Below are 24,550 nucleotides of genomic sequence, written 5' to 3' on the forward strand. Positions count from 1 at the left end.
ACATTCAGACAATGCGCTTACTCTGACAAAAAAGATCAATTGACTGTAATTGTTGATGATTGTGATGTCTCTACATAGCCAGATTTTGAATACAGACGGCAGAGAAATCTGTTCATTCCTTCATTATGCTGATATTGTCGGCTATATTTAGCTACATCTTGAATATCAAAGCCTCTTGTAAGGTTTTCTGTTCTTCAGGGAGAGGGCGTTACATGCTTAGGTACTGCCCCCTACTGGAGGCATGATAATGGAACAATTACTGGTCTTTTTACACTGAGCCACAATGAATTACACTGGCAAAATAGCTCATGTATTTACCATACTGTTACTGATATATTAACTTACAGCTTAACTTTAGCCCATATCACTATTAATGTAGCTTTCTTCCTTGTTTTAACTACCTCTTAAATCTCAATGAACAGGATAGACTTTTTTTAGAGTTTAGAGTTTTTTTATTTCCCTCCTGTTCCCGCTGAAGTCACTGCGAGACACAAATAAAGAGCATTAAAAACATGACATTTTCATGAATCGTTTTATAGGCTGTTATTTGCGTTCCCATTTTTAAACCTACAGTATTTCAAAAAGGGAAGCTCTCTTTTGACTTCCATTTTTTACAGATTAAATCACCAAAATGAATCCCACGGCATTTTATAGCTACAGTGTTAACTCTCTACATGCTGTATCTCCCTGTAGAATTCTCTGTGTTCACCTACAACAATGGCATGGTGATGTCATCCTGCCGTGAGCTGGACAACAACCGCAGTGCTCTCTCTGCTGCCTCAGCCTTCGCCATCGCCACAGCAGGAGCCAATGAGGGCACGCCCACCAAGGAGAAGTACCGCCGCATGTCCCTGGCCAGCTCAGGTACAGTACAGTACACAGCATCCTGGACCAGACCTGGACTCTCTGGCTCCCACACTGTGCATATGGCCCTAACACTATGAAACTCTGACATATCATACAACAACAGCACATAGGACCCACACTGTGACATTTGGAAATGTGTGAACACAACTTTACTTCAGGAGTCAGCGATCTCAAATGTGATTATCATTCTCCTCAAGATAAAATATCTATTTTGTGTTCCTTATTGTCTGTAAAAAAAAAAAATGACAGTATGTAATACCTGCACGTCATATTTGACACATCTTCTACAGGCTTCCCAACAGACCAGAGAAATGGAGACAAAGAGTTTGTCATCCGAAGGGCAGCAACCAACAGAGTCCTCAATGTCCTGAGGCACTGGGTGTCCAAACATGCTCAGGTAATGTAACACAACCAGATTCTAATCACAAATGTCTTGACTGTTATTTATTTAAATTCCGTACTTGTCTGGGATACAATGTCCAGGCAGCTGAGCCATACACTGTAGCTAACACCACTTACTTGTGTGTTTTCTATGGACTTGTAGGACTTTGAGAGTAACAGTGAACTGAAGCTGAAGGTCATTGCCTTCCTGGAGGAGGTGATGCATGACCCTGAGCTGCTGACCCAGGAGAGGAAAGCAGCAGCCAACATAATCAGGTGGGCCACCCACACTTACTAAAGCTTATGGACATACTTCAGGGGAGGCTGGTGGAGGTAGGAGGACAGGCTCATTCCATAATGCATGTAACGGAATGGAACACATGTTCGATACCATTCCTCATTCCATTCCATGCATTACAATGAGCCCGTCCTCCGATATCTGCCTCCACCAGCCTCCCCTGGCATACTTTGTTATCATTGAATACCTGAGCTATCACTCCTGCATGGCTGATTAGCATTTATGTACAGTGTGGTATCAACCTCAACACAAACACTATTTGACATACTTGACTGTGTGTTGTATTGTCTCCCAGGACCCTCACACAGGAGGACCCTGGTGATAATCTGATCAACCTTGAGGAGGTTAAACAATTGGTGAGTGGGACACCTGTATGCAACTGTAAACACATCATCATTTGCACGATATGGCCATTGTTTGTCAATGGAGGACAATCCCTTATTGATATTTCAACTTGTGTGTCTCTGTCTCATTTAAAAGTACCGTAACTCTATACACACGTCTTGAGAATGGTTGTCAGTGATGTTGTGTTCGATAGGCGGAAGGAGGGAAGGCAGAGCCGTTTGAGATCCATTCTGCCCTGGAGATCGCAGAGCAGCTCACCCTGCTGGACCACCTGGTGTTCAAGGTCATCCCATATGAGTAGGTGCTGCCATCACAAAGCTTACACTCTCAGCTTTACCATTGGGATACAGAGCTTTGGATAAAACAATGCAATACTGTGCTCACTGTTCATGGAGGTTCTTGAATGGTTTGTGGTTATTTCTAATTGATCTTCAAACATTATTATACAGAGAGTTCTTTGGTCAAGGTTGGATGAAGAATGACAAGAATGAGAAGACACCGTACATTATGAAAACAACCAAGCACTTCAATGATGTACGTACCCACAACGACCAACAACAACCAACAACATTTCCCTTCGGCGAATTCATGAGCACACATAAGTCATTAGCAAACATGTCACTCCTTCCCTCTGTCTTCCCTCTGAAAGATCAGTAACCTGATCGCCACAGAGATCCTACGATGTGATGACGTGATCACTCGGGTGGCGGTGATAGAGAAGTGGGTGGCTGTGGCTGACATCTGCCGCTGTCTCCATAACTACAATGCCGTGTTGGAGATCACCTCCTCCCTCAATCGCAGCTCCGTGTTCCGTCTCAAGAAGACCTGGATCAAAGTGTCCAAGCAGGTGGGCAGTGCCCACCCATCTCACTGTGGGCTCAGAATGGGCTCCTGGTTACTGCACAGTCCATCAATAACGTATACTGTACCATCCATCCTGACCTCAAACACCTTGTAATGGCATCTCAAGCCTCCATGTACCCTTACTTTTAACAACAATGTTTAAACCATGGATATCTACTTCATGCTTTTTAGCATCAAATCAATAGTATGTTTTTCCCTAGACTAAGACGGTGATTGACAAGCTACAGAAGTTGGTTTCATCCGAGGGGAGGTTCAAAAACCTGAGGGAGGCTTTAAAGAAGTGAGTCTTCCTTCTGCTTGCACAGAAACCAATGTTTTATATATGAGGCAAATCAATTTAAAAAACCTGGTCTCCCTGTGTTTTCTGCCAGCTGTGACCCTCCCTGTGTGCCATACCTGGGGATGTATCTCACTGACCTTGCTTTCATCGAGGAGGGGACGCCCAACTACACAGAGGATAAATTGGTCAACTTCTCAAAGATGAGGATGGTAAGCTGTCCCTGGCATGTAGCATTTAAGGCAACAAAAGATGTGACAACAATGTTGCTAATGTGAATTCTGTGTTCTTGCTCTACAGATCTCCCATATCATCAGAGAAATAAGACAGTTTCAGCAAACAGCATACAAGATTGATCATCAGCCAAAGGTAATCTTCGTGTTCTTTCATGCTTCGTCATTGCGAATGAGACCAAACACTTACATACAGTAAACACACACACTTTAGTCTATACACAGAGGAACAGATTCTTAGTGCCCATAAGGGAACTTCAGTTTAGGCCTAATTTTCTGTTATTGTCTAACCACACAGATGAAATTGTAGAAGGGAAACTGCTGTAACTTTGCATTTTCTCATGTCTAGGCAGCACAGTATTTGCTGGACAACAGCTCTGTTCTGGATGAAGAAAGCCTGTACGAAGCCTCTCTCAGAATTGAGCCCAAAGTGCCCAACTGAAGAGGATGACGGTTTCTCAAAGTCTACTCTCTGTCAAGAAACAATATCATACAGTAAATGTAAACATAAACAATAACTTGTTTTCAATCATTATTGCTCTTTTATGTGTACTGTATATCTTTGTTTTAGGAGTTACCAAGCATCTTACGTGCACAAGTTAAATTGTTTGTCACCTGTTGTTGAAATATTTTGTTTTCCTTTGCAACAAGGACCATTTCACTGGGCTCCTTAAAATGATAACTGGAGTCACAGTGTGTTCAAAGTTCATTGATTTACATCTTTTACACCTTTTCATACTGTGAACTTTGCACTCCCTGTATAAGCACACATGCTGCCAGGGTCATATTCATATGACAGATTGTTCTCTTTCGCTCAGTTTATTGTGTGTATCTGAAGCTGATGTGTAGCATTGTAATATCAAACCAGGTAAAAGAACAATATTACAATTTCAACCCAAAATGTATATGGCTAAACCAATGAGTGTACCTTGAATTGTTCTAAATCACCTGAGCCTAGCAGCACACACCCCTGATTTGTTTATTTGCTTCTCCTTTTTGTAACCAACATTTGGGACATCTTGTCACAGGTTGTGACAGAAAGGCTTTTGTGTCTTTTCATAAGAAGGGGTGATAAAGCAGCATGATACATATTGAACCAATATGGTTCATATAAGACGTTGCTGGCTTGTAGCACAGTACTGGATCTGCACTGAAATGAACAAGAGGTAACTACAGTAGGACACACCACACGTTGATTTAGGAACTAGTCTAATGCATTTAGTTATGAAAACTAGTTTACCATACGTCCAATGTGAATACAGTAAATCCTTAATTAGAATTTGATAAATTATTTTTTTGTGTTGCTTTATTTCATTACTATTGCATATCAGACATTGTAATGGGCCAAACCTGTATATATTTGCAAAAAGTAAGTAGGTTAAGTCAAGATGGTTATAAGGAATGAGCTCTTAATATCCATGTGATTTAATGGGCCAGTAATAAGCCAGTTTATATTCCCCATACGATACTTCCAGTTTAAGAATGATTTAGGGGTTACATCTAGTTTGATGATAATAATTTAGTGAGGGTTATGTTGATAAAATGTGCTGCTTTTCTTGGAGCATGCCATTGTAAAATGTACTTATTTGATTCATTTAATTGTTTCCCTTTTTATAAACCACATGTTATTTTGCTTTGAATTAGAAGTATAAAATGGAGCACTCACATTGAAGAAAACAAAACACTCTTGCAATTGTAGTATTTTCAGGCTTGGCAATATGTATGTACAGTACAAGGTTGTTATATGATTAAAAGACAATCTATGTCCTTTTTGCTGTTCCAGTGATTGTGGAACGTGACCGTATATCACTCTGTCAAATGCCTTGTTGTTTAAGAGTATGAAAAGTATGTGAATGAGTTACTCCGCCTGCAGCATTCAAAAGGTATTTTTGTAGGTATCTTAGTATAAGGGAAGGGGAAACTGCCTGGACTTTACAAGAACAAGGGAAAGTATTTTGTACTTTGTGGTTGTTTATTCACCTTGCTGAGTACATTTTGTACATGCAGCCCTACATATTTCTTAATGTGGAACAGTGTAAAGTACACCTCTGAAAAGCATTGTATCCTAAGCTTAAACACAAATGCTACAACAATTGTGATCTTGAAACCATGATTTAGAGGTAGAGGACAACTTCAAAATGTTTTGCATATATACTGTAATCCTGTCTATAATCATTCTTTTAGCAGGAATATAGTAATGTAGTGCTTATTCTGTGAATATTTGTATGTATTTTTACCATGTACAGCCTAGAAACATAAGCTCATGTGGCAGGCATGCAACACTGTATCAGACAGAATATTAAAACAAAACAATATATATACTTATATATACATAATGTATACACTTATACGTGCACATACTCTTATAAATGATATATTAACAAACAAACGTTTTGCTGTTAGCAATACCCAGTGGTATGAGAATTATCTTTCAACCCTTAAGTTTATTTCCACAGCTTGAGAAATATTTCCAGTTTTGTAAAAAATAAAATTAAAAAAAATGTATGTTTCCTGATTACCTCTTGCTAATAAATCTATTCTATCTCAGGGGCATTGTTGTCTCAAGTGTGTTTGTAGATTAATCATACATTCTTATTCCTTTATAAAGCCGTTTTACACTGTCATGTGGATCATATGTAATGCAGATTATACCATATGATCTCTCTCTCTCTCTCTCTCTCTCTCTCTCTCTCTCTCTCCACACACACACATAATAAAGTGTTGCCGCTTTACATGCATGAGAGTCTTTACCTTTCACTTTATGGTCACGGGGAAGTCTACCGGGAAATGAGCTGCTCTGGTATAAAACCCGCGCGACACATTCACTGGGCTCTTCAGATTGGTGCAAACCACGGAGTTGAGACTACTGTACTCATTGAAAACATGAAGATCTTAGTTGTATTATTATTTGCCATACCAGCTGCTTCTTATTCACTTAAGTCTGACGAGGAGGGTGAGTTGAGTTTGTACTCGTTCGACGTTTATTCTGTTTTAAATTGATACATTAAAACCGAGTTGGTGGTGCTTTCACTTTCTATGCTCTGATTGTTTTATTCATGTTCAAAATGAGTGATGGAACGGTCAACTGAATTCCCACTGTTATCAACAGTAAAAACAATTGTATTTGTACATTCTTTGCAGAATATCACTTCAAGTCATGGTTGTCACAGGTGAGAAAAAGCATTTTGAAATCCAATATTATTTGGCTGGAACCCAGGTACTTTCCCCCCCAAAAAAGCTTTTCAAAACAAGGACGTTTTTTTGTTTTGCTTTACAAAAGAATGTTGTAGTGATATGAACATTAAACCGTGTTAAACTAGGATGCATTAATACAACTGAAAGATATTTCACATATTATTCAATCACTTTACAGTACAATAAAGTGTACAATCTGGAGGAGTACTACCACAGACTTCAGATATTCACTGAGAACAAGAGGAGGATTGACCAGCACAATGAAGGAAATCACAAGTTCTCAAGTAGGAAGTATTACATTATGTTTCTTTGTTTGTTATTGTCGCTAGTGTCCATATCCAGTATTCATTTCCATTGTCAATATATTAACTTTGTCTCCCTCTGACATCTGAACTTACTCTACCTAGTGGGACTGAATCAGTTCTCTGACTTGACTTTCGGTGAATTCAGAAGATCTTTTCTCTTGACTGAGCCCCAGGTATGAAAGATCCTGTTACTGTAAACTGTAAAAGCTACTTCATACCTGAAAAGTGAATTGAGTTGACACCTTGTCGTTTTTAGAACTGCTCTGCCACTAAAGGGAGCCATGTCAGCAGTGATGGACCATACCCAGACTCTGTTGACTGGAGGAAGAAGGGACACTATGTGACAGACGTGAAGAACCAGGTACATCTTTTGAGTGCAAATAATTGCTGGGACCATAAATACTGAAAAATGTATGCACTCACTGCAATGTAAGTCGCTTTGGATAAAAGTGTCAGCTAAATGGCATATTTTATATTATTATTATTATTATTATCAATAAAGAGTGAATAGAGTACAGTAGCCCAAATAATGTGTCAATGGCTCAACTCAGTACCTGACAATTAGTTATCTGGCTCAAGGCAAAGATGTCTCTTGATACTACAGTATGTGGGTGAGGTCTATGCAGTAAGTGCTGACAGCTGTTTTTTTGGACTTTAGAAATCCTGTGGTAGCTGCTGGACATTCTCCACAACAGGCTGTTTGGAGTCAGTCATCGCTATTGCAACAGGGAAACTCCTACCACTGGTGAGATACTTTCACTTCTCCTCACACATATAATTTGCTTTAAAAAATGCCTTATTTTGTTCAAGCAACACATGCTCATTATTGTCCTTAATGCAAATGCAACTTTGTGGAGTTTTGTTTTGTATTGTTCCTGTTAATATAAAACTCTTGTCCTTCACCGTCTTCTGACATCTCTTATCTTGAATCACCCCTCTCCCACCTGATGTTTTTTATATTGTTCAGTCAGAGCAACAACTAGTGGACTGTGCCCAAGCCTTCAACAACCATGGCTGTGATGGGTGAGTGTCATATTAATTTTATTACACATTTACAGTCTCTGGGCCTAACACTGGACATGGTTTGATTCTTACAATGGTTCTGAATACTTTCTCTTTTAGCGGTCTCCCCAGTCAAGCATTTGAATACATCAAGTACAACAAGGGACTAATGACAGAGGATGACTACCCATACACTGGACAGGTAGGAATTAAGATACTGTAAGCAACAATACCATTATCAACATTCTAACTGTGTTTGTGCTAACCTTTCAAGTCATCATCATCTTTTATTTATTGCATTGATTTCGAAGGATGGCACCTGCAAGTACAAGCCGAAGTTGGCCGCTGCTTTTGTTAAGGAAGTGATCAACATAACAAGGGTAAGATCATGTGAATTGCTCTGTATTCTTTGGTGCCGTGACAACCCAAGTAGTCGGCTTAATTATTTACTTTTCTTATTCTATGACAGTATGATGAAATGGGTATGGTGGATGCCGTGGCCAGGTTCAATCCTGTCAGCTTTGCTTATGAGGTGACAGATGATTTCATGCACTACAAGGATGGCGTGTACAGCAGGTGAGAATCAGTCTCTGCTACATTCTCTAGTTTTGTCGTACTTGGAATTAGTACTGTGACAAGTGTTTTACTGTACATATTTTTCAATGGATACAGTGAGGAACTGGACTCACAGCTGTAGCACATATCCAGTGATGGAAATGAATCTTCCACAACATATACAGCATCATGCAGCTGTATATTTTGTCTGGGAGTGACTTTCACTTATAACTAAGTGAAAGTACAATTTTGTGTTATTCTCTTATGAAATATATACATGCTGTATGAGGGGTTAAACATACTCATATGTCAAGGTCATACAAATATAGGTTGGGGTTTTGCATTGTTTCCTCTGCCAACCTTAACCTTCTGTTTTCTACTTCCTTTTTTATAGCACTGAATGTCACAACACCACAGACATGGTGAATCATGCAGTGCTGGCTGTAGGGTATGCTGCTGAGGAGAATGGCACCCCCTACTGGATAGTGAAGAACTCCTGGGGAACTAACTGGGGAATAAAAGGGTAAGTTTGCTATGTTAAAGCAGTACTTCACGTGAGAAACAACCAGGGAAAGTTCTGCTTGGATGTCAAACTGTGATGTGCTCCTTATCACAGATATTTCTTCATTGAGCGTGGGAAGAACATGTGCGGACTGGCTGCCTGCTCATCTTATCCCCTTCCAATGGTGTAATTCTATTCTGCATTGGGACAACATGGCGGTGGAACAAAAGGGCTGAAAAAAGGGAGATTGAGCCAAAGATTTTCATAATTATTGGTATGAATTATACAGTTTGATTGTGTCTAATCTGTACACCACAGATGCCTGATCGATTCTCAGAGAAACCATGCTACTGTATCAGCTGGTTGAACATACTGATTAGATGTTGCACTTAACTGTTGACATGGATATTTTAATAATTGCATACTGAAAATGTTGTATTTCTTTCAGTTTCATATTTGTGAATAAAAAAATCTTGATTGTCTTCTTATGTATTTTTGATCAGGGTCTCACAAGCATGTTAAGCTCTTTCAGGACTGGTTATAGTTGGACTGCAAGACTATGTGCAGAGAACTGTGAAGTATGAATCATGAATTATATAGCAGCAAAGCTTTATTATGAGACACGCAAGTCCTGTTTCTGAACCTGAATGTCTGTATTGACCTCCCATCTTCGTCAGTGAAGCTCATAGAATTCATAAGTTAACTTCAGAAAATGAGAAGAGAATAAATAAAGGGCTTTTGAGTAAATAGTATAAAAAATATCTTTTTCCCATTAACTTTGACACTTTCACTACACTTCCCATGATCACCAGCTGTCAGAAAATACGTGTTCTCGACCAATGAGAAGCCGTGTAGTCAAATCGGCGCAATACACGATTGTCCCAGTAGCCATATCGTCTCCTTTATTTCAACATTTTATTTTTTCTGATGTTGAATGACAACATACCACGTTTATTTTGGAAATAGACCAAGACAAAAGACTGGCATTAGCTAATTAGATATTGTACGCTCAGACTGCATTATTTTAGACGACAATGACAAGCAAACAAGAAATGACAACAACAAACTCGGATGCTAGGATAGCCAGCTAACCGGTAGCTACATTTGGCTTAGTTTGGGTTTCTCCAGTTTGCTATGAATGTAACAACGTAATTTCATTGTCCACTCAAAGATATAGTTGGCACAATAATGTCCAGTCTTCCTCAAAATAATTTGAAGGAGCAACTAGAGAGGCATAGCAATGCTGCTCTGAGCAAATTGTCGTTATCTAAACCTAAACCAGGGTGAGTATTGCAGCTTCTGTTAATATATATCTCTGGTATCATCCATCGAGCATAGCAGTAAGCACAGTCTGTTACTAACAGTGTTAGGGTTGCTCGTGCCACCCACTACATTTTACTGCATATTTGCCCAACAAGTGACTAGCCAGCTATCCCTGCCTTGTGCTTCTTAATTGGAATATTGAATACTTGTTTAATAAATGTTTCCATACCTCACTTTCCTTTTCAGGGCATTTTGTTTCAAAAAGAAGTCCACATCGGGCATCACTAAGGTGGAAGTTCCCACTAAGGTAAACAGCTCTAATGTTTTGGCATACAAGAATGTCAATATTCCTTCTGATGTTGCAGTAACTAAACCTCCTTTGACATTTTCAACCAAGCCTGAAAGACCTCTTCCCAAAATCTACAACTTCTCAGTAAATCCCAAAAGTAAGTCTGAAGCCATCAATCCTACATTAAACCCCTTCTCAGTGAGCAAACCCACTCCAGCTGTGTCTGCTGCTACAAAGGTCTCCCCTGCTTTGACCAACTTTGACAGCACTTCTCTCACCAAAAGCAATGGCAGCAAACCCACAGGACTTGATTGCTCTTTTGGCATTCCCGTGGACGGATGGGATGATTTTGATGACTTTGAAACTCCTGTCAAGGGGAAGAGTGTTTTACCAAGCCAAGAGATCTCGGGGAAGAATGGCAATGCAACAGTTGCTCCCAACGCTGAACAACGGGATTTGACAAAGACAAATGGATTTGACAAAGATGCCACTCTCATAGCTCTGCGTACGAAGACGAACAGCAATGCTGGGAGTAAGGATAGTCTTGCCAGGACCAAACATTGTAGGACTCCAACAATGGATGGCCCGGAACATGCTGCAGAGACTGCCTATGCTGCTCCAAAAGACAGTGGCATCCAGGATCCAACCACATGGGAGCTGGAGGATTCGCCCATTAAGACGGTTAAAAGACGACCTCGTGCTAAGCCAAAGGCTGTATTGAGTGACAGCGAAGAGAGCATCGTTGATCTCCATCCAGTTGATGAAAAGAGAGGTGAGTAGTTATCCTAAGTATAGAAATAATGTTTTCTATCCAATAATTTTCCCTTATATGCATTTGTTGAATTATAGGCAAGTTGGATTGCATTGTGTTAATATCAATGACATCAGCTTTGAAAGAAACATCATCAAATAACACATGCCCCTAAATGCAAATTTACAACTGCCAAATGCGGGTAGATGATTAGGCTTTGGTCTTGTTTTGGTCTTGTTGATGTAGGCTTTGGTCTTGTTTTCCCCTAGATCAAAGTCAATGGATTGACCCAGATGTCATAGACCTTGATGCCCAATCAGAGCCAGATGACGACCTAGATGTCATACCCCCTTCCCCAAGCCCTGAGCATTCCAGTCATTCCATGTATTCAAAGGAAAAGAGGTGGGCTACATTTGTTCTGTGCATGTGTATATTCATGAGACATTTTCTAGTCTCTATGATTGTGTTTTGCATTTCATGTTTTCTTATGTGTATGTCGTATGTTTTGTATGGTGGTATTAGTGTTATGTTCTTAAGCAAGCTACAGTATATATCATGCCTTGGAAAGCATGATAACAATATTTATGATCACAACAGATTGAAATCTGCTGACACAGTCAGTCGAGACATCAGCCCTGTATCAACAAGGGGGTCGGTATCAAGCCTGCCGAGAGTCTCTGATGTCCATCCTAAAGAGAGAACAGGTCGGTTATCTTTGTTTTTCTAAACCCGATTTTTTAAGGGGGTCTAATTTGTATTATTTCATTCAGTTCACCACCCACAATACTAAACAATTGTATGGTTGTACTGTATTACCAATTGTCCTCTTTCATGATTGGGTTTGTCCTTATAGTCAGCAATCAGAAGTCAGAGGACCAGCTCTTCAGTCTCATGGAGTCAATCTGTTATCTGGTGGATTCCATCCCTGAGCATGAACTGATAGGCCTGTCCTGTGGTACAGATCTCTTATTGCAGCGGGCTCACAGGTTTGTGCATTTTGAGAGTAACTTAAACTTCTGATATTTAACTGATATTTATTTGATGTGTACTGATCTACTAAACATAAAACCCTTTTTGCCTTTCAGGAAGAGGATTCTTGCAACCTGCGATGACGCATCATTTAGGACTCAGCAGCCAGACAGCACCATGGTTTTAGAACCCAGATTAAACGAAAAACCTACTTTTTCTTTTGCCTCTCCTAGTGTCATGTCCTCCACTACTTGTCTGCCCACAGACAAAGGAGATTCTTCCAGAAAACCTCTTCCGTTCAGGAGGTCCTCAGTCATATCTGTAGACTATGACAGCAGTGTGTTCGAGGACTCTGACTTCTCAAGCATTATCAAGACTCCAGCCACCACTCTGAGACCCAGCACTCCTGCAACTCCTATGTTCACTGGAGACAAGGGCAAATGTACCAGAGGCCAAAGTCATGTTGACTCTCCATCAAACTCCAGCCTCTCAAAACCTTACAATGATGTCTCCAATAACAACACAGTGGGGTCAGGTTGCTTCTTCTCACCAAAGAAACCATCGGCAGCTGTGCAGAAGAGTGGGGAGAGCGGTGCCAGTGCTCAGGCAACCACAGAGCCAGATGATTTCTACATTGATGACTTTGACATAGATGACTTCAATGATTCAGACATCCCTGATTACTTTGATGAACCCCCAAGCTCCTCAACATCGAGGCAGGACTCTAGCACGGTCGCTAGACCAGTACGTGAGGGGGGACCCAGCAAACCCACATTCCAGAACAAACCAGCAACACCAGCCCCTGTCGCTAACCCTGCTAAAATCACCTCTCCAGGTAAGTGTAAAGTCATAGAGGTTGGGGTTTGATGTTTTTCATTTCCTGTTGAGATATTCAGATCCTGACGTCTTCCATGGACTACTCATCTTTATTTAATTATGTCTGATCTCATCTTTGTCTATTTGTTTAGAGCAAACATATAGAAACCCAGCTCATGATCGCTTTAGAGGGTTCAACTTCCCCCACTGTGCAGAGATGATGAAGATCTTCCACAAGCGATTTGGTCTACACCAGTTCCGGTTTAATCAACTAGAAGCTATTAATGCTACATTGTTGGGCGAAGACACATTTGTCCTTATGCCCACAGGTGAGTGATTAACACAAACAAGTACAACCCAAATATTCCAGATTCACAGATAATTGAGAACAATATAATTATTCAATAATCATTGGATTTGAATCATTGATTTGATTCAACTAAATCAAACCAGCCTTACAAATTTGGAACATTGGGAAGGTTTGAACTGAGGAGATTTGAAAATCAGTTATTTTCAGCCCATGATTAAATGTATGTTAAATTGTTTACTTCCTGTCTTTCAGGTGGTGGTAAAAGCCTGTGCTACCAGCTGCCTGCCTGTGTGTGCTTAGGAGTCACTGTGGTTATCTCCCCACTGAAGTCACTCATTGTTGACCAGGTCCAGAAACTCACCACTCTGGACGTAAGTATTCTTCTTACTGCGTCATCTTAATACCAAGGCTCACAGTGGAGCACTGTAGGAAGTCTGTACATATTTGCCACAATGTGAGTGGATTATGTTTGACGTGTTTTAGATTCCCGCCATAAGTTTGTCAGGAGAAAAGAGTGACAGTGAAGCTGGGAGGATCTACATGCAGCTGTCCAAGAAAGACCCCATCATCAAACTGCTGTATGCCACCCCTGAGAAGGTGAGAACACTGTTATAAAAGCTGTATATTAACATCACCTTGAAATAGTATTCACTTTATTCACACTATGACTATAAAAAGCCTAATAGGATGTGTTCTGTTCAGACCCGTGTTCTAGACCATTTCTCTTCCCCCAGGTGTGTGCTAGTGGCAGGATGATCAGTGCCTTTCAGAACCTGTATGAGAGAGGTCTCCTGGCACGCTTTGTCATCGATGAGGCTCATTGTGTCAGTCAGGTATGTTCCTCGATAGGGTTTTTTGTATCGTTATTACCTATCAAACAATTTGATTGGCGGAGGAAGAAGCTTTGGAGGAGCCTCACGCCCTGTCTTCTGTATTAGTGGGGCCATGACTTCCGGCCAGACTACAAGCGGATGTACGAGCTGCGGCAGAAGTTCCCCAAAGTTCCCATCATGGCCCTGACAGCCACAGCCACCCCCCGTGTCCAGAAGGACATCCTCAACCAGCTGCAGATGACCCGGCCACAGGTGTACGTGCTCTTAGCCTGGCTCTGCATTAGTTTTATGCAAACATACAGTACAACAGACAGCTGTTACAGAGACGTTGTCCCATTATCTCCTTTCAGGTTCACCATGAGCTTCAACAGACACAACCTCAAGTATGCTGTGTTACCTAAAAAACCCAAGAAGGTGGATGAGGACTGCATCGCCTGGATCAAGAAGAATTATCCACGTAAGTAGTAGCGCCTCTGTTTAGTAAGTGAGAGGTTGTCCAGTTGTGCAATGCCAGGGGAATGTTGTGTTTATGATTGGCTTATATTGACTCCCTCTTCCTTGTATGTAGGAGACTCTGGCATTGTTTACTGCTTGTCCCGTAACGACTGTGACAACATGGCTGACAGTCTCCAGAGAGCTGGGATATTAGGGCTGGCCTATCACGCTGGCCTGAACGACAGTGACAGAGAATACGTGCAGAACAAGTGGATCAATGCGGACGGCTGTCAGGTGAGGAGACCCAGCTCTATGCAAAACAGACCTAACGAGATACCTCATTTATACTTATAATGTTGGGGTCATTTAGCAGAAACTGTTATCTAAAATGACTTACAGCAACACAGTACATGAGTTTGAATGGTTGGAAAGGTTGCAAGTCCAAATTCTCACTCCGTTGTACTTCAGGTTACCCATCCTCCAGATATGTATCATATGATCCACCAGTCCATGACCTTCTCAATTACCACTCAGATATAATCACTCTACCGCTGGTCATGCATATGAGCTGTCACTAAACCCTGGATTAATGTTGTATCCTTGTCCACCAGGTCATGTGTGCCACCATAGCCTTTGGCATGGGCATCGATAAGCCTGATGTGCGTTATGTGATCCATGCCAGTCTCCCCAAGTCAGTGGAGGGCTACTACCAGGAGTCTGGGAGAGCAGGCAGGGATGGAGAGATCTCCCACTGCATTCTCTTCTACTCCTACGCCGACGTCATCCGCATCAAGAGGATCATCAGCAGTATGTATCTATCTGTAGGGCAGGGGAGGCTGGTGGAGGTAGAAATCGGAGGACAGGCTCATTGTAATTCCTCATTCCATTCCATGCATTACAAATGAGCCTGTCCTCCGATTTCCACCTCCACCAGCCTCCTGATCTAGGGAGAACCACTGATTTTGTCGAGCTTGACACTTATATTTCCACATATTGGGCACCCATTCAAATGTAACGAGGTTTCCACATTTTTATTCAAACTTTATTTAGAAGTCTGAAATTTCTGGTGATTTTCAAAGTGGTATTGAGAAAATCTCTCCTTTTTGACCACAGTGGACAAAGATGGCAACCATCACACGAAAGCGACTCACATCAATAACCTGCACAGTATGGTGCATTTCTGTGAGAATGTGATGGACTGCCGTAGGATACAGCTGCTGGCTTACTTTGGAGAACATAAGTTCAACCCAGGCTTCTGCAAGGAACACCCTGACGTCATCTGTGACAACTGTGCCAGACCTAATGTGAGACTTACACCTCTAATATAACCCCTACGTCACACCCAGACTTCACATTGCATTATAGTATTTGTCAGCTGTGCCCTGAGATATTTGTACATGTTTTTTTTTTGTGGCTTTCAGAAATACAAGGCAAGAAATGTGACTGAGGATGTGAAGACGATTGTGCGATTTGTCCAGGAGAATTGTGAAAAAGTTGGAGGCAGCAGATACAGCAAGTCTGCCAATCAAAACAGACTGACTATGAACATGCTGGTGGACATTTTCTTGGGTAAGCAGTAACTTAGGACTTGAAACACCAGCCCCACATGACCCACGGAGTGTGTGCGAGCGTTCCAAAAATAATGAAGGTTTGCCTTCTAATCGCTTCTGCCTTCCACATTTTCCACGTCAAGCGAACCTTTGGAAATCCTGCCTATGTCATGCATTCATCTGTCATTTTGTTATTTCGCTCACCTGTCCTGATCGCTTTGGATGTGGATATACAAAAATGATGGGTGATTGTAGGCAGGTAATGTGGGGCTGGTGTAAGACATTGGGCCCCAATTTGTTGGAGCAAGTAGTGTTGAGCAGAGCAAATAATACCAAACAACTCGGAATACTGTGCAGCATGATTTTTATTGTACCTTGTCTTTAACAATGTTTTTGAGAACTGATTATTGAACTGGAGTTTTAGCAAACAGTCTGAAAATGAATTTACATATCATGGAAACACTTTGTCTATTAGAAATATTGAAGTAAAGATGGCTGACTCTGGTCCCATTTTACAAATGTTTTCACATGCAAATTAGATCAACTAATCCCATTGACACCTTGTGACAGGTGCTAAATCTGCCAAGGTCCAGACAGGGATGTTTGGGTTCGGGTCGGCCTACTCCAGGCACAACGCTGACAGGCTGTTTAAGAAGCTGGTGCTGGATCACATCCTGATGGAGGACCTCTACATCACAGTCAACGGCATGGCCGTGGCCTACATCTCTGCTGGACAGAAGGCCATGAACGTCCTGGGGGGCCACATGCAGGTCAGCTGAGGAACTGATGCTGTTTTCACTTTTATCAGATGACTTTCGTAAAGACAAGATACTACCATGCAGTTCAGAGTCTCTCCTTTTTTTTTTTTTTTTTTTAAATCTTTTTAAATTATTATTAATCAATACTGTGCACTCTGCAGAGTCCTTAAAACAATAGATTTGTTTTTATTTTTTTGTATAGCTTCACGATAAACTGTTATCTGATACAGTAGATGTGATTTTTGTCTTCCATGGTTTTTTTTGTTGTCTCAGGTGGAGTTCCATGAGACGGAGAGTGCCTCCAGCATCAGGAAACACAAAGCTGCTGTGGCTAAGAATGTCTCCCAGAGAGAAGAGATGGTCCAGAAGTGTCTGCTGGAGCTGACTGATCTGTGCAAGGGACTGGGCAAGGTCTTTGGCATTCACTACTTCAACATCTTCTCCACCAGCGCCCTGAAAAAGATAGCTGGTGAGTCCTCCATAATGTGTATATATATGTTTTATTTATTTATTATTATTATTATTATTATTATTATTATTATTATTATTATTGTTATTATTAGCCCAGCCACCACCCACCCTCATTGGAGGACCTACGTACTTTATTTGTTGTATTAGTTTTTACGTATACAGTACATACCATAATGTATAGTTATTATAGTCCTGATTATTAAGCACAACTTTTCAAGACCAAGGGAGTGTTTCCTGAACGTACTCTGCAGCACCAGACAATAACCAAGCTGTGTTGTCAAACCGTTTCCTGTTTCTCAGAGACACTGTCAGCTGACCCGGATGTGCTTCTGCAGATCGATGGTGTGACAGAGGACAAGCTGGAGAAGTACGGAGCAGAGGTCATCGAGCTCATGCAGAAATACTCTGAGTGGAAGCTACCTGGTGAGTGTCCATTTCAACTCACAAGCTCTTATTGGATATGCTTGATGTGCTCTTTGGGCTTTGTGTTGTGCTGGCTTTCACTGGGCTCTAGATTTTAGTAGATCTGGTTAAATGCCTATGAGGCTGTTTAGTAATTACCATATTAGCATTGCTATGTGTCCATGCGTTAACCCCATCCTGCTTATTGGTTGTATGTAATGAGACAGTGGGAAGATTTTGTACAATCTTAGGTCCAATGGCCCAGAAGCCCTTGTGGCTGTGTTCAGCTGAGGTTTGTGTTAAGGCTTGTGTTTAAACCTCTCTGCAGTGGAGGAGGAGCCTGACAACCCTGGAGGTGCTAATGGGTGGATAGACACCACCCGGGGCAGAGAGGAGGATGACTACGAGGCAGAGAGCGCCTCGTCCGGCTATTTCAACAGCACAAGCGGCCGAGGAGAGAAAAGGAAGAAAGCCCCTTACTTAAAGAACTCCAAAAAGAGAAAAGGATATACTAACCAATACTCCAACTCTAAAGGGTCAGTGTTGTCTGTTACAAAATACAAATCTTAGATACGGTCATATTCTATGGTTTTTGATTCGATTTTTGGGTTTATTTTCCACATACCTTTGTTCTGTGTAATGATTGAAAAAAATAATGAATCAATAAAAAAGATAATTGTAGTTGGCTCTTAAGAAACAAATCAGTTTCATCAGTACAGTTACCTATTACCCACTGTTGCAATGTTCTCTTCTCCTGTTTTTCATGGTGTAGTGGGTCCTGGGCGTCGTCCAAACGTGGAGCTAAAGCTCGCACCCAGACTGGAGGCCGGGGCTCCAGGCCAGCAGCAGCAGCAGCAGCAGCAGCACCACCACCACCAATGGGAAGGAGACCAGGCTTCATGGCTATCCCCACTCCACAAACTAACAGACGGCCATTCCTCAAACCAGCCTTCTAACACAGAGAGTAAGAACTCTTGGTCAGACGCTGTAGCCACATTATTTGAGACAGGGACTCAATTTGTATACAATTAACTTGTACATACTGTAATGTGTTGTCTTTGTCTTTTAAAGTGTATAGTTTTTAAGTGTGATTTTCTTTTAACTGTTTGGTTGGTGTCTCGTACTGTATTTATATTCTGTTCTTATGTAAAGTTTTGTATTAAAAGTTCATTAAAATATGGTCCATAAGCAGGATACTGTTTCAATCTTGATCTGGCCTGTGTCAGTATCAGGGCCGGATCATGGTCCCGTGAGGCCCCTGGGCACATGTCTTTTGGAGAAATGTGCCATGAACACCATCTCTAAAGTGTCCAATTTAGCACATAGTCCAGCGGCCTCAATTTAAGTATCTCTTTTCCCATTATAAAATTGCACAAACTACCGAAGGCCTCTCTAAAGGTAATTATTTTTCTTAAAACAGTACGCACAACCTCATGAGGGTGAGTACAGTAGCCACTGCCTAGAAACCTTCTGCTCATTTGGCAATATACAGTTCAGAAGTTCATTGTTGAAACTTCTAGTCTTTCCACCAAGCGCTCTATCTCGGACTCAAACTGACTTAACAATGTCACTGGGAGTGCTTGGCCATAATGCAGCGTCAGTGACCTCATAGCACCAGGAATGGCTTGGTTGCTGATTTGATTCTTGTGAACTGCCCAACTGCTCCTGAGGTGGAAATTATGGCTCTTAAGAAATATTGTATACCATTAGCTGTTGAGGGTTCGCTTTCAAAGGATGGCTCTGGGGGAGTGACAACGTTACTGGAAACTGAAATAGTGCTAGTTCCTTCCTCACAGCTGGCAACAGTGCTGCTGTCATCATTATTACGATCAGAGGGTTTTTGAAAGAAGTTGGCAATGAGTGGAACACTTTGAAACAAAACTGCCTCTCTTGCCTCCTTTTCTTTTTTGGCTTTCCTTTTGGAAGCACCACTATTCCAACGTTTGTGGTCCATATTTCAGAACTATGTGGCTCTGGCTTTTCCTGCCAAGAAATGTCTTATACCTGCCTGACACAGAAAATTATGTTGCTTGAAATTCAAAAGAGAACTTTTTTCAACCAACAAAGGTTTCTGATAAGTCAGTGAAATTACTTGGTAGAGATTATGCACATAGGCCACACCCCATCGATGGGGAGAGGATAAAAAGACCTTGTAAGAGCTGTCGACAATTTGCATGTCAAAGTTAGCATTATCTACTTCCGTGGATCTAAAAACAGACAGTCTATGAAAAAATAAATGGGGTTTTCCTTAATCTTTAAGTATGGACTGGGTCTCTTATATATGCGTTAGTGAATGAAAAAATAAAGCTTTTGACATTTTTTTTAATGTTTCACAAAACCGCTAGCTAATAAGCTCTCAATGAGGTTTTTATTCCCATGGCCACAGCATCCCATGTTTTGAACTAATAGTAGTTTTTAACTAATAGCAATAATAGTTAGCTAGCTAGTAGCTTTCATTTAAGCATCATGACTATGGGATGCGGTTTTAACATTTATTCAACCCACTGTAGCTAGCTACCCTTTTATCTTATACCCCTTTCACACAGACGACCCGCGAACAAATGCCACCTAACTAACTAGTTAAGTTGTGTGCCACCTAACTAGTAGCTGAGTTTTAGGCCCATAGCTAGTTAACTAGCTTTTTAGTGCAGCTAATTTGGTTGTAAGGGCAGCTAGCTAGCATAAATGGCAGCTAGCTAACTAATTTCTGTTAACAAGGTGAATCATATGGGCAGCTAGCTAGGGTAGCTAGCTAAAATAAAGGGATAGTTAGTTACAATAAGTCAAATAATGAACAGCTTGCCATAATATACCGCCCTTGAAACTGTCCTGTTATGCAGAATGAACTGACTTGTTGGTGAATATTGTATCATGTCACAGCATATTGTAGCATGCCAACCAGTGACTAAGTTGTACAGAAGCACGGAGGGGCCCAGGGCTCACACTATAGGTGCCGAAGTGGTCAGATCACACTTTAAGCCCTAGGGGCCCTAGAGGTCAGCTTACATTTTAAACACCAAGGGGTCTGGGGGGCAGTAGTGGTGAGCTCATGCTATAAGCAACCAGGGGCCTAGTGGTCAGCTTGTCCTGTGCGCACTGAGGGCCCTGGCATTCAACTTCCTTCGGAAGACTTGGGCCGCTCAACGTGTGTGGCCTGAGGCTTGGAGGCCCCCTGGCAGTCAGAAGCCCCGGGGCACTGGCCCGGTCCATAATCCAGCCTTGGTCAGTATAGACAGTATGTCTTGAATCACCTACACAACTGTACATCCATCCAGAGGCATGCAATATCAAGAGGTTTCCTCTAGATGTCAGTATACCATAGTATTTTTATAGAGCAATTTATAGCATCTTTCCACATTCACTTGTGTCTTATGACACACCACTTATGTAGGTTATGAGTCTCATGTGAGAATAAAACACCCAATAAGAGATATGTCTGATATCATATAAATATAATGCTATTCAACTGCATTGATGTCAATTTGTGTTGAAGAACCATAAACCACAGGAATCCATGAACATTTTTATTCAATGTTTATTTTTCAAGTTTGAATAGTTTAATGGCACCAGTTACAAGGGACTATCGGAGAGAAACAATGTTTCATACTGTTTTGTACAGAAGGTTTCCTATCGTACAAACATGGGTTCGGAATGGATCGGACTGAACAAGAACTCGATTTGGCACATGAGATTGTATATATTTGTATATTTATATATTACGTAAATAAACAGCGACGTCCAATCCCGAGATAGAAATATGCAGAATACAGGAATACATAAGACACGCCTACAGACATTGATATGCATATACACTTATTTACATGTATATGCATTGATGTGTGAGAGTCTGTTCACTTGCAAAGGAGCAGAAGCAGTACATCAAGGTGACGGTGTAATTACTGGTTTAATTGAATCATTCAGCTCTATGCCTCCAGCTCTGTCCTCTCTAGATGTGTTACTGTGAGAAAGGCCCTTTAGGAGATCTGAGTCTGGACAGCTTGATTCCTTTTACCTTGTATTCAGCCAAACTAGCTTGTCTGCAGGCACACCATTATTTAAACTGTCATTTTATTTCAATGTAATCATATTTGTCTGTGGCCAAGGGCCAGTGTGTAAACCGAACCCCAACTCTGTACCATGGTCACACTACTTCGGTCAAATATCTTGGACTAAATAAGGGATGGAATAATTTTATTGTTGTTATTTATTATCTCCTTGCATCAGATAATGTTTTACGTAACTCTGTGGTTAAAAGCAAAGTCTACCATTCAAATCAATGTTGTTTCTTTTCATTTAGTAAAATGCCAAAATAAAAACATTCTAAACACACTGCATCCTTTTATCAGTGCAATGGCCATTATTTTGTGGTTTTCCAGTTCACTTATACTGTATGGGGATATGCCATTGAATGAGCATTTGAAATGAATGTATTTAGTTCAGTTATGTAATTATGGTAATTGAACTGGTGTTAATCTGCAATGTGCCGAGTAGTGTGTGTGGAACCCTCACTGCAGAATGATTGCCAACATATTGTATGGTTTGTAAATCATGGCTGATGTCCAAATAACAGCAGAGCTATTCCCTATTGTTTCATACACCACCAGCAAGAGTCAGAGACATCTACCAGACAAACAAGTACTACAGCCAGTTTCCATGAAAGACCAAAGAAAATAATGTAAACAAGACACCAGACCAAATGTATAGATTCAAGGTTGTTCAGAGGCGACGCACACCTGTACAGACAGATTAAGACAGATACAGAGAGCACCATCCCATAGACATATGGATGACTCTGCTGTAAGTGTCCACCATACAACATTACACACGGGATCAGTAATCACCGTACTGTACGTTAACACAACGTGTCGGAGCTACACAGCAAACAGTGTTTTCCCTTTGAGCCTGTGAAATTAAAGGGTAGTCCTTACTTGGTGAGGATGCTATGCCTCTGACTCTATCCCTTCACTCATCTGCCCCTTTGGTAAAATGCAGAGCTATTTGATACTAAAGAATCCAGGCACAGGGAAAGACCCTTCGGTCACATGAAAGCACTGTTCAGCACAACACTGAAGGCCAAACTCCCAACAAGAGCTCAAACTATGAGAAAACCCATCTATGGTATAAAATGTTTGAAATACTAAGAATAATGATAAATCATCACAATATTACTGTTGTTATAAAAAGGAAAAGGAGCGTACTATCATCCGGTAACTTGTTGGTATTGTAAATACAATGACAGTAAACTGATGTATTGACTAGACAATTTAGCAATCTGACACAATGTCCAGTGTTAGACTTCCATTCACATTTCTGTATTCATGATTATTTGCTCTTACAATTGTACTGATTATTGCTCATTGAAAGATGCTGCCTTATTTGTTGCATGCAAGGAAAGACTCTTGAGGCTACATGATGCTGATAGATCTGTAAGAAGGTAGATCATCGATTGAACCTGTCCACCCCCTCTTCTCTTTCCAACCGACTGACCTTTAAGAAGAAGTACTAACAGACTCTGCCTGGAACTGCTCTGCTTGATCTTAACAGTATTTACCATTAGCTTAGTAATAATAAAGAAACTGTGACTGTCGTAAACAATAAAACAGTACTGTTTAGTGTCTGTATGGGGTCTACGGGACATCCTCCCCACCTGGGCTAAGGGGAAATTAAACAGTTCAAGTCGTTCTCCATCCCAGCACCGTATCTACTGTTCATTGGAAGTGCATGCATGACACGCTGGCAGAAGGAGCATGCATACTTGACTCAGGAATTTGGGACCTTCTAGGCTGTGTAGATGTTACTGATTTCTTCATTTGGATTTGCTACCATGGGCCATTCTTGCCCCTACCTCTGCCCTTGGTATTGGTATACTGTACTGTACCACCACAGATGTCTGGCCTCTGCACTGTTGATGAAGGATAACAAACTGAAACACGAGACACCCAGACATAGCAGTGAGGTGCAGGCTGTGTTGTAGTGTGCCTCTGTTGTGAACAGACTACTACCCTCAACCCTATTGACTAATGACTGCCTTGCTCTGGTTTCATTGGGAGCAGACTGGGGCTACTCGAGTAGGTAGCAACGCTGGTAGATCAGTGGAGCAGCTGTGTGGAAGTCACGGTGTTAGATAACAGGCCAAAACAGGCGCTGCTGTACAGCCAATAGACTCACGAGTCACTGAGTGGTCATATACAGTGTGCATTCCCTCGACTAGGCTCGTACTGTACTGACCACATTCATGACGTGGTGGTCACCAGTACCTCACGACTCATCTCTTCTGACGTCCCTTGTACCTCTGCCTTTCCCTCTCTCTTCCTTTAATCTCTTTTTCTTTATAATTCTCTCTCTTTCTCTCTCTCTCTCTCTCTCTTTAAAAAATAAGACCATATATTTATCTCTGTCAACACTTCACATTATCAGCTGTTGTGTTACATTTCTACATACAGACACACAAACACACACTCACTTACACCTGCACCAGGTGCAGGAAATAGTCACAAACCAAAAACAGATTTTATCCAGAATCCAGCAGCCATGACAGCAGAATTATTGCTCCCTTGAGCTATGAGGCAGAAGAGTCTGCACAGTCACCTCTTAAACTCTAATATAAATAATTGACTGTATGCATTTGCAGTGATGTTTAGATGCATGTGAACACCTATTTGGACTATTAGGCTATTTGTGGTGGTTGGTATTGCAGTCCAGTCTACAATTTCAAAGATGTATTGTTCCTCCACCATCTGCCGTGCCTTCATGGCCTCCAGTGGGCATTAGAAATAGTTGTCTTGACGACTGAAAAGCGTGCATACAATGAGGGCTGCTTCTGCTGGTGGAGTGAGAGAGGTGTGATCTGTGGGGAGCGGATCTGGATAAAAGCCCTGT

At 41.3% G+C, this 24,550-nt stretch overlaps 3 protein-coding genes across 4 annotated transcripts in view; all 3 read left to right on the top strand.

Moving 5' to 3' along the window:
• Window positions 1–3,744, top strand: part of rasgrf1 (Ras protein specific guanine nucleotide releasing factor 1) — a gene marked incomplete at its 5' end in the record, with an annotated part of 18,175 nt that extends 14,431 nt beyond the window's left edge. Inside the window, 11 exons of the mRNA XM_083666420.1 lie at window positions 694–864; window positions 1,158–1,264; window positions 1,412–1,524; window positions 1,842–1,902; window positions 2,085–2,188; window positions 2,341–2,425; window positions 2,541–2,738; window positions 2,956–3,035; window positions 3,127–3,244; window positions 3,333–3,401; window positions 3,615–3,744. Of these exons, the coding sequence (XP_083522546.1) occupies window positions 694–864; window positions 1,158–1,264; window positions 1,412–1,524; window positions 1,842–1,902; window positions 2,085–2,188; window positions 2,341–2,425; window positions 2,541–2,738; window positions 2,956–3,035; window positions 3,127–3,244; window positions 3,333–3,401; window positions 3,615–3,707 (1,199 nt within the window). The 3' untranslated portion in view covers window positions 3,708–3,744. The remainder of the gene's footprint in view (window positions 1–693; window positions 865–1,157; window positions 1,265–1,411; window positions 1,525–1,841; window positions 1,903–2,084; window positions 2,189–2,340; window positions 2,426–2,540; window positions 2,739–2,955; window positions 3,036–3,126; window positions 3,245–3,332; window positions 3,402–3,614) is intronic.
• A 2,341-nt stretch (window positions 3,745–6,085) lies between these two features.
• On the top strand, window positions 6,086–9,306 carry ctsh (cathepsin H). The gene is made up of 12 exons (XM_083666018.1): window positions 6,086–6,218; window positions 6,407–6,435; window positions 6,639–6,744; window positions 6,868–6,938; window positions 7,022–7,126; window positions 7,424–7,510; window positions 7,733–7,788; window positions 7,888–7,969; window positions 8,079–8,147; window positions 8,237–8,343; window positions 8,717–8,845; window positions 8,939–9,306. The coding sequence occupies exons 1-12, from the start codon at window positions 6,149–6,151 to the stop codon at window positions 9,012–9,014; spliced, it is 987 nt and encodes a 328-aa protein (XP_083522144.1). The 5' UTR covers window positions 6,086–6,148; the 3' UTR covers window positions 9,015–9,306.
• Window positions 9,307–9,903: 597 nt separating this feature from the next.
• blm (BLM RecQ like helicase) lies at window positions 9,904–18,849 on the top strand. 2 transcript variants are annotated; one of them, XM_083665767.1, is made up of 22 exons: window positions 9,904–10,107; window positions 10,334–10,394; window positions 10,485–11,148; window positions 11,397–11,529; window positions 11,725–11,831; window positions 11,981–12,113; window positions 12,213–12,931; window positions 13,065–13,241; window positions 13,475–13,593; window positions 13,706–13,819; window positions 13,957–14,055; window positions 14,161–14,309; window positions 14,406–14,512; window positions 14,624–14,784; window positions 15,102–15,297; window positions 15,604–15,794; window positions 15,912–16,059; window positions 16,611–16,810; window positions 17,072–17,267; window positions 17,570–17,692; window positions 18,000–18,207; window positions 18,444–18,849. In XM_083665767.1, the coding sequence occupies exons 1-22, from the start codon at window positions 10,013–10,015 to the stop codon at window positions 18,625–18,627; spliced, it is 4,284 nt and encodes a 1,427-aa protein (XP_083521893.1). In that variant the 5' UTR covers window positions 9,904–10,012; the 3' UTR covers window positions 18,628–18,849. The 2 variants fall into 2 exon arrangements, with proteins under 2 accessions (XP_083521893.1, XP_083521892.1); XM_083665766.1 differs by having other exon boundaries at window positions 10,334–11,148.
• The last annotated feature ends 5,701 nt before the right edge of the window (window positions 18,850–24,550 follow it).

This window comes from Argentina silus (genome assembly GCF_951799395.1).
Source record: "Argentina silus genome assembly, chromosome: 3".
In the NCBI taxonomy this organism is placed as follows: Eukaryota; Metazoa; Chordata; class Actinopteri; order Argentiniformes; family Argentinidae; genus Argentina; species Argentina silus.

What these genes read in the sequence shown, in the direction of transcription:
- ctsh (XM_083666018.1), top strand. Translation starts at nt 6,149, where the DNA reads ATGAAGATCTTAGTTGTATTATTATTTGCCATACCAGCTGCTTCTTAT. An exon ending in ACTTAAGTCTGACGAGGAGG is followed by an intron (nt 6,219 to 6,406) that starts GTGAGTTGAGTT and finishes CATTCTTTGCAG; the next exon opens with AATATCACTTCAAGTCATGG. An exon ending in TCAAGTCATGGTTGTCACAG is followed by an intron (nt 6,436 to 6,638) that starts GTGAGAAAAAGC and finishes ATCACTTTACAG; the next exon opens with TACAATAAAGTGTACAATCT.
- blm (XM_083665766.1), top strand. Translation starts at nt 10,013, where the DNA reads ATGTCCAGTCTTCCTCAAAATAATTTGAAGGAGCAACTAGAGAGGCAT. An exon ending in GATCAAGAAGAATTATCCAC is followed by an intron (nt 14,513 to 14,623) that starts GTAAGTAGTAGC and finishes CCTTGTATGTAG; the next exon opens with GAGACTCTGGCATTGTTTAC. An exon ending in CATCAAGAGGATCATCAGCA is followed by an intron (nt 15,298 to 15,603) that starts GTATGTATCTAT and finishes TTTTGACCACAG; the next exon opens with TGGACAAAGATGGCAACCAT.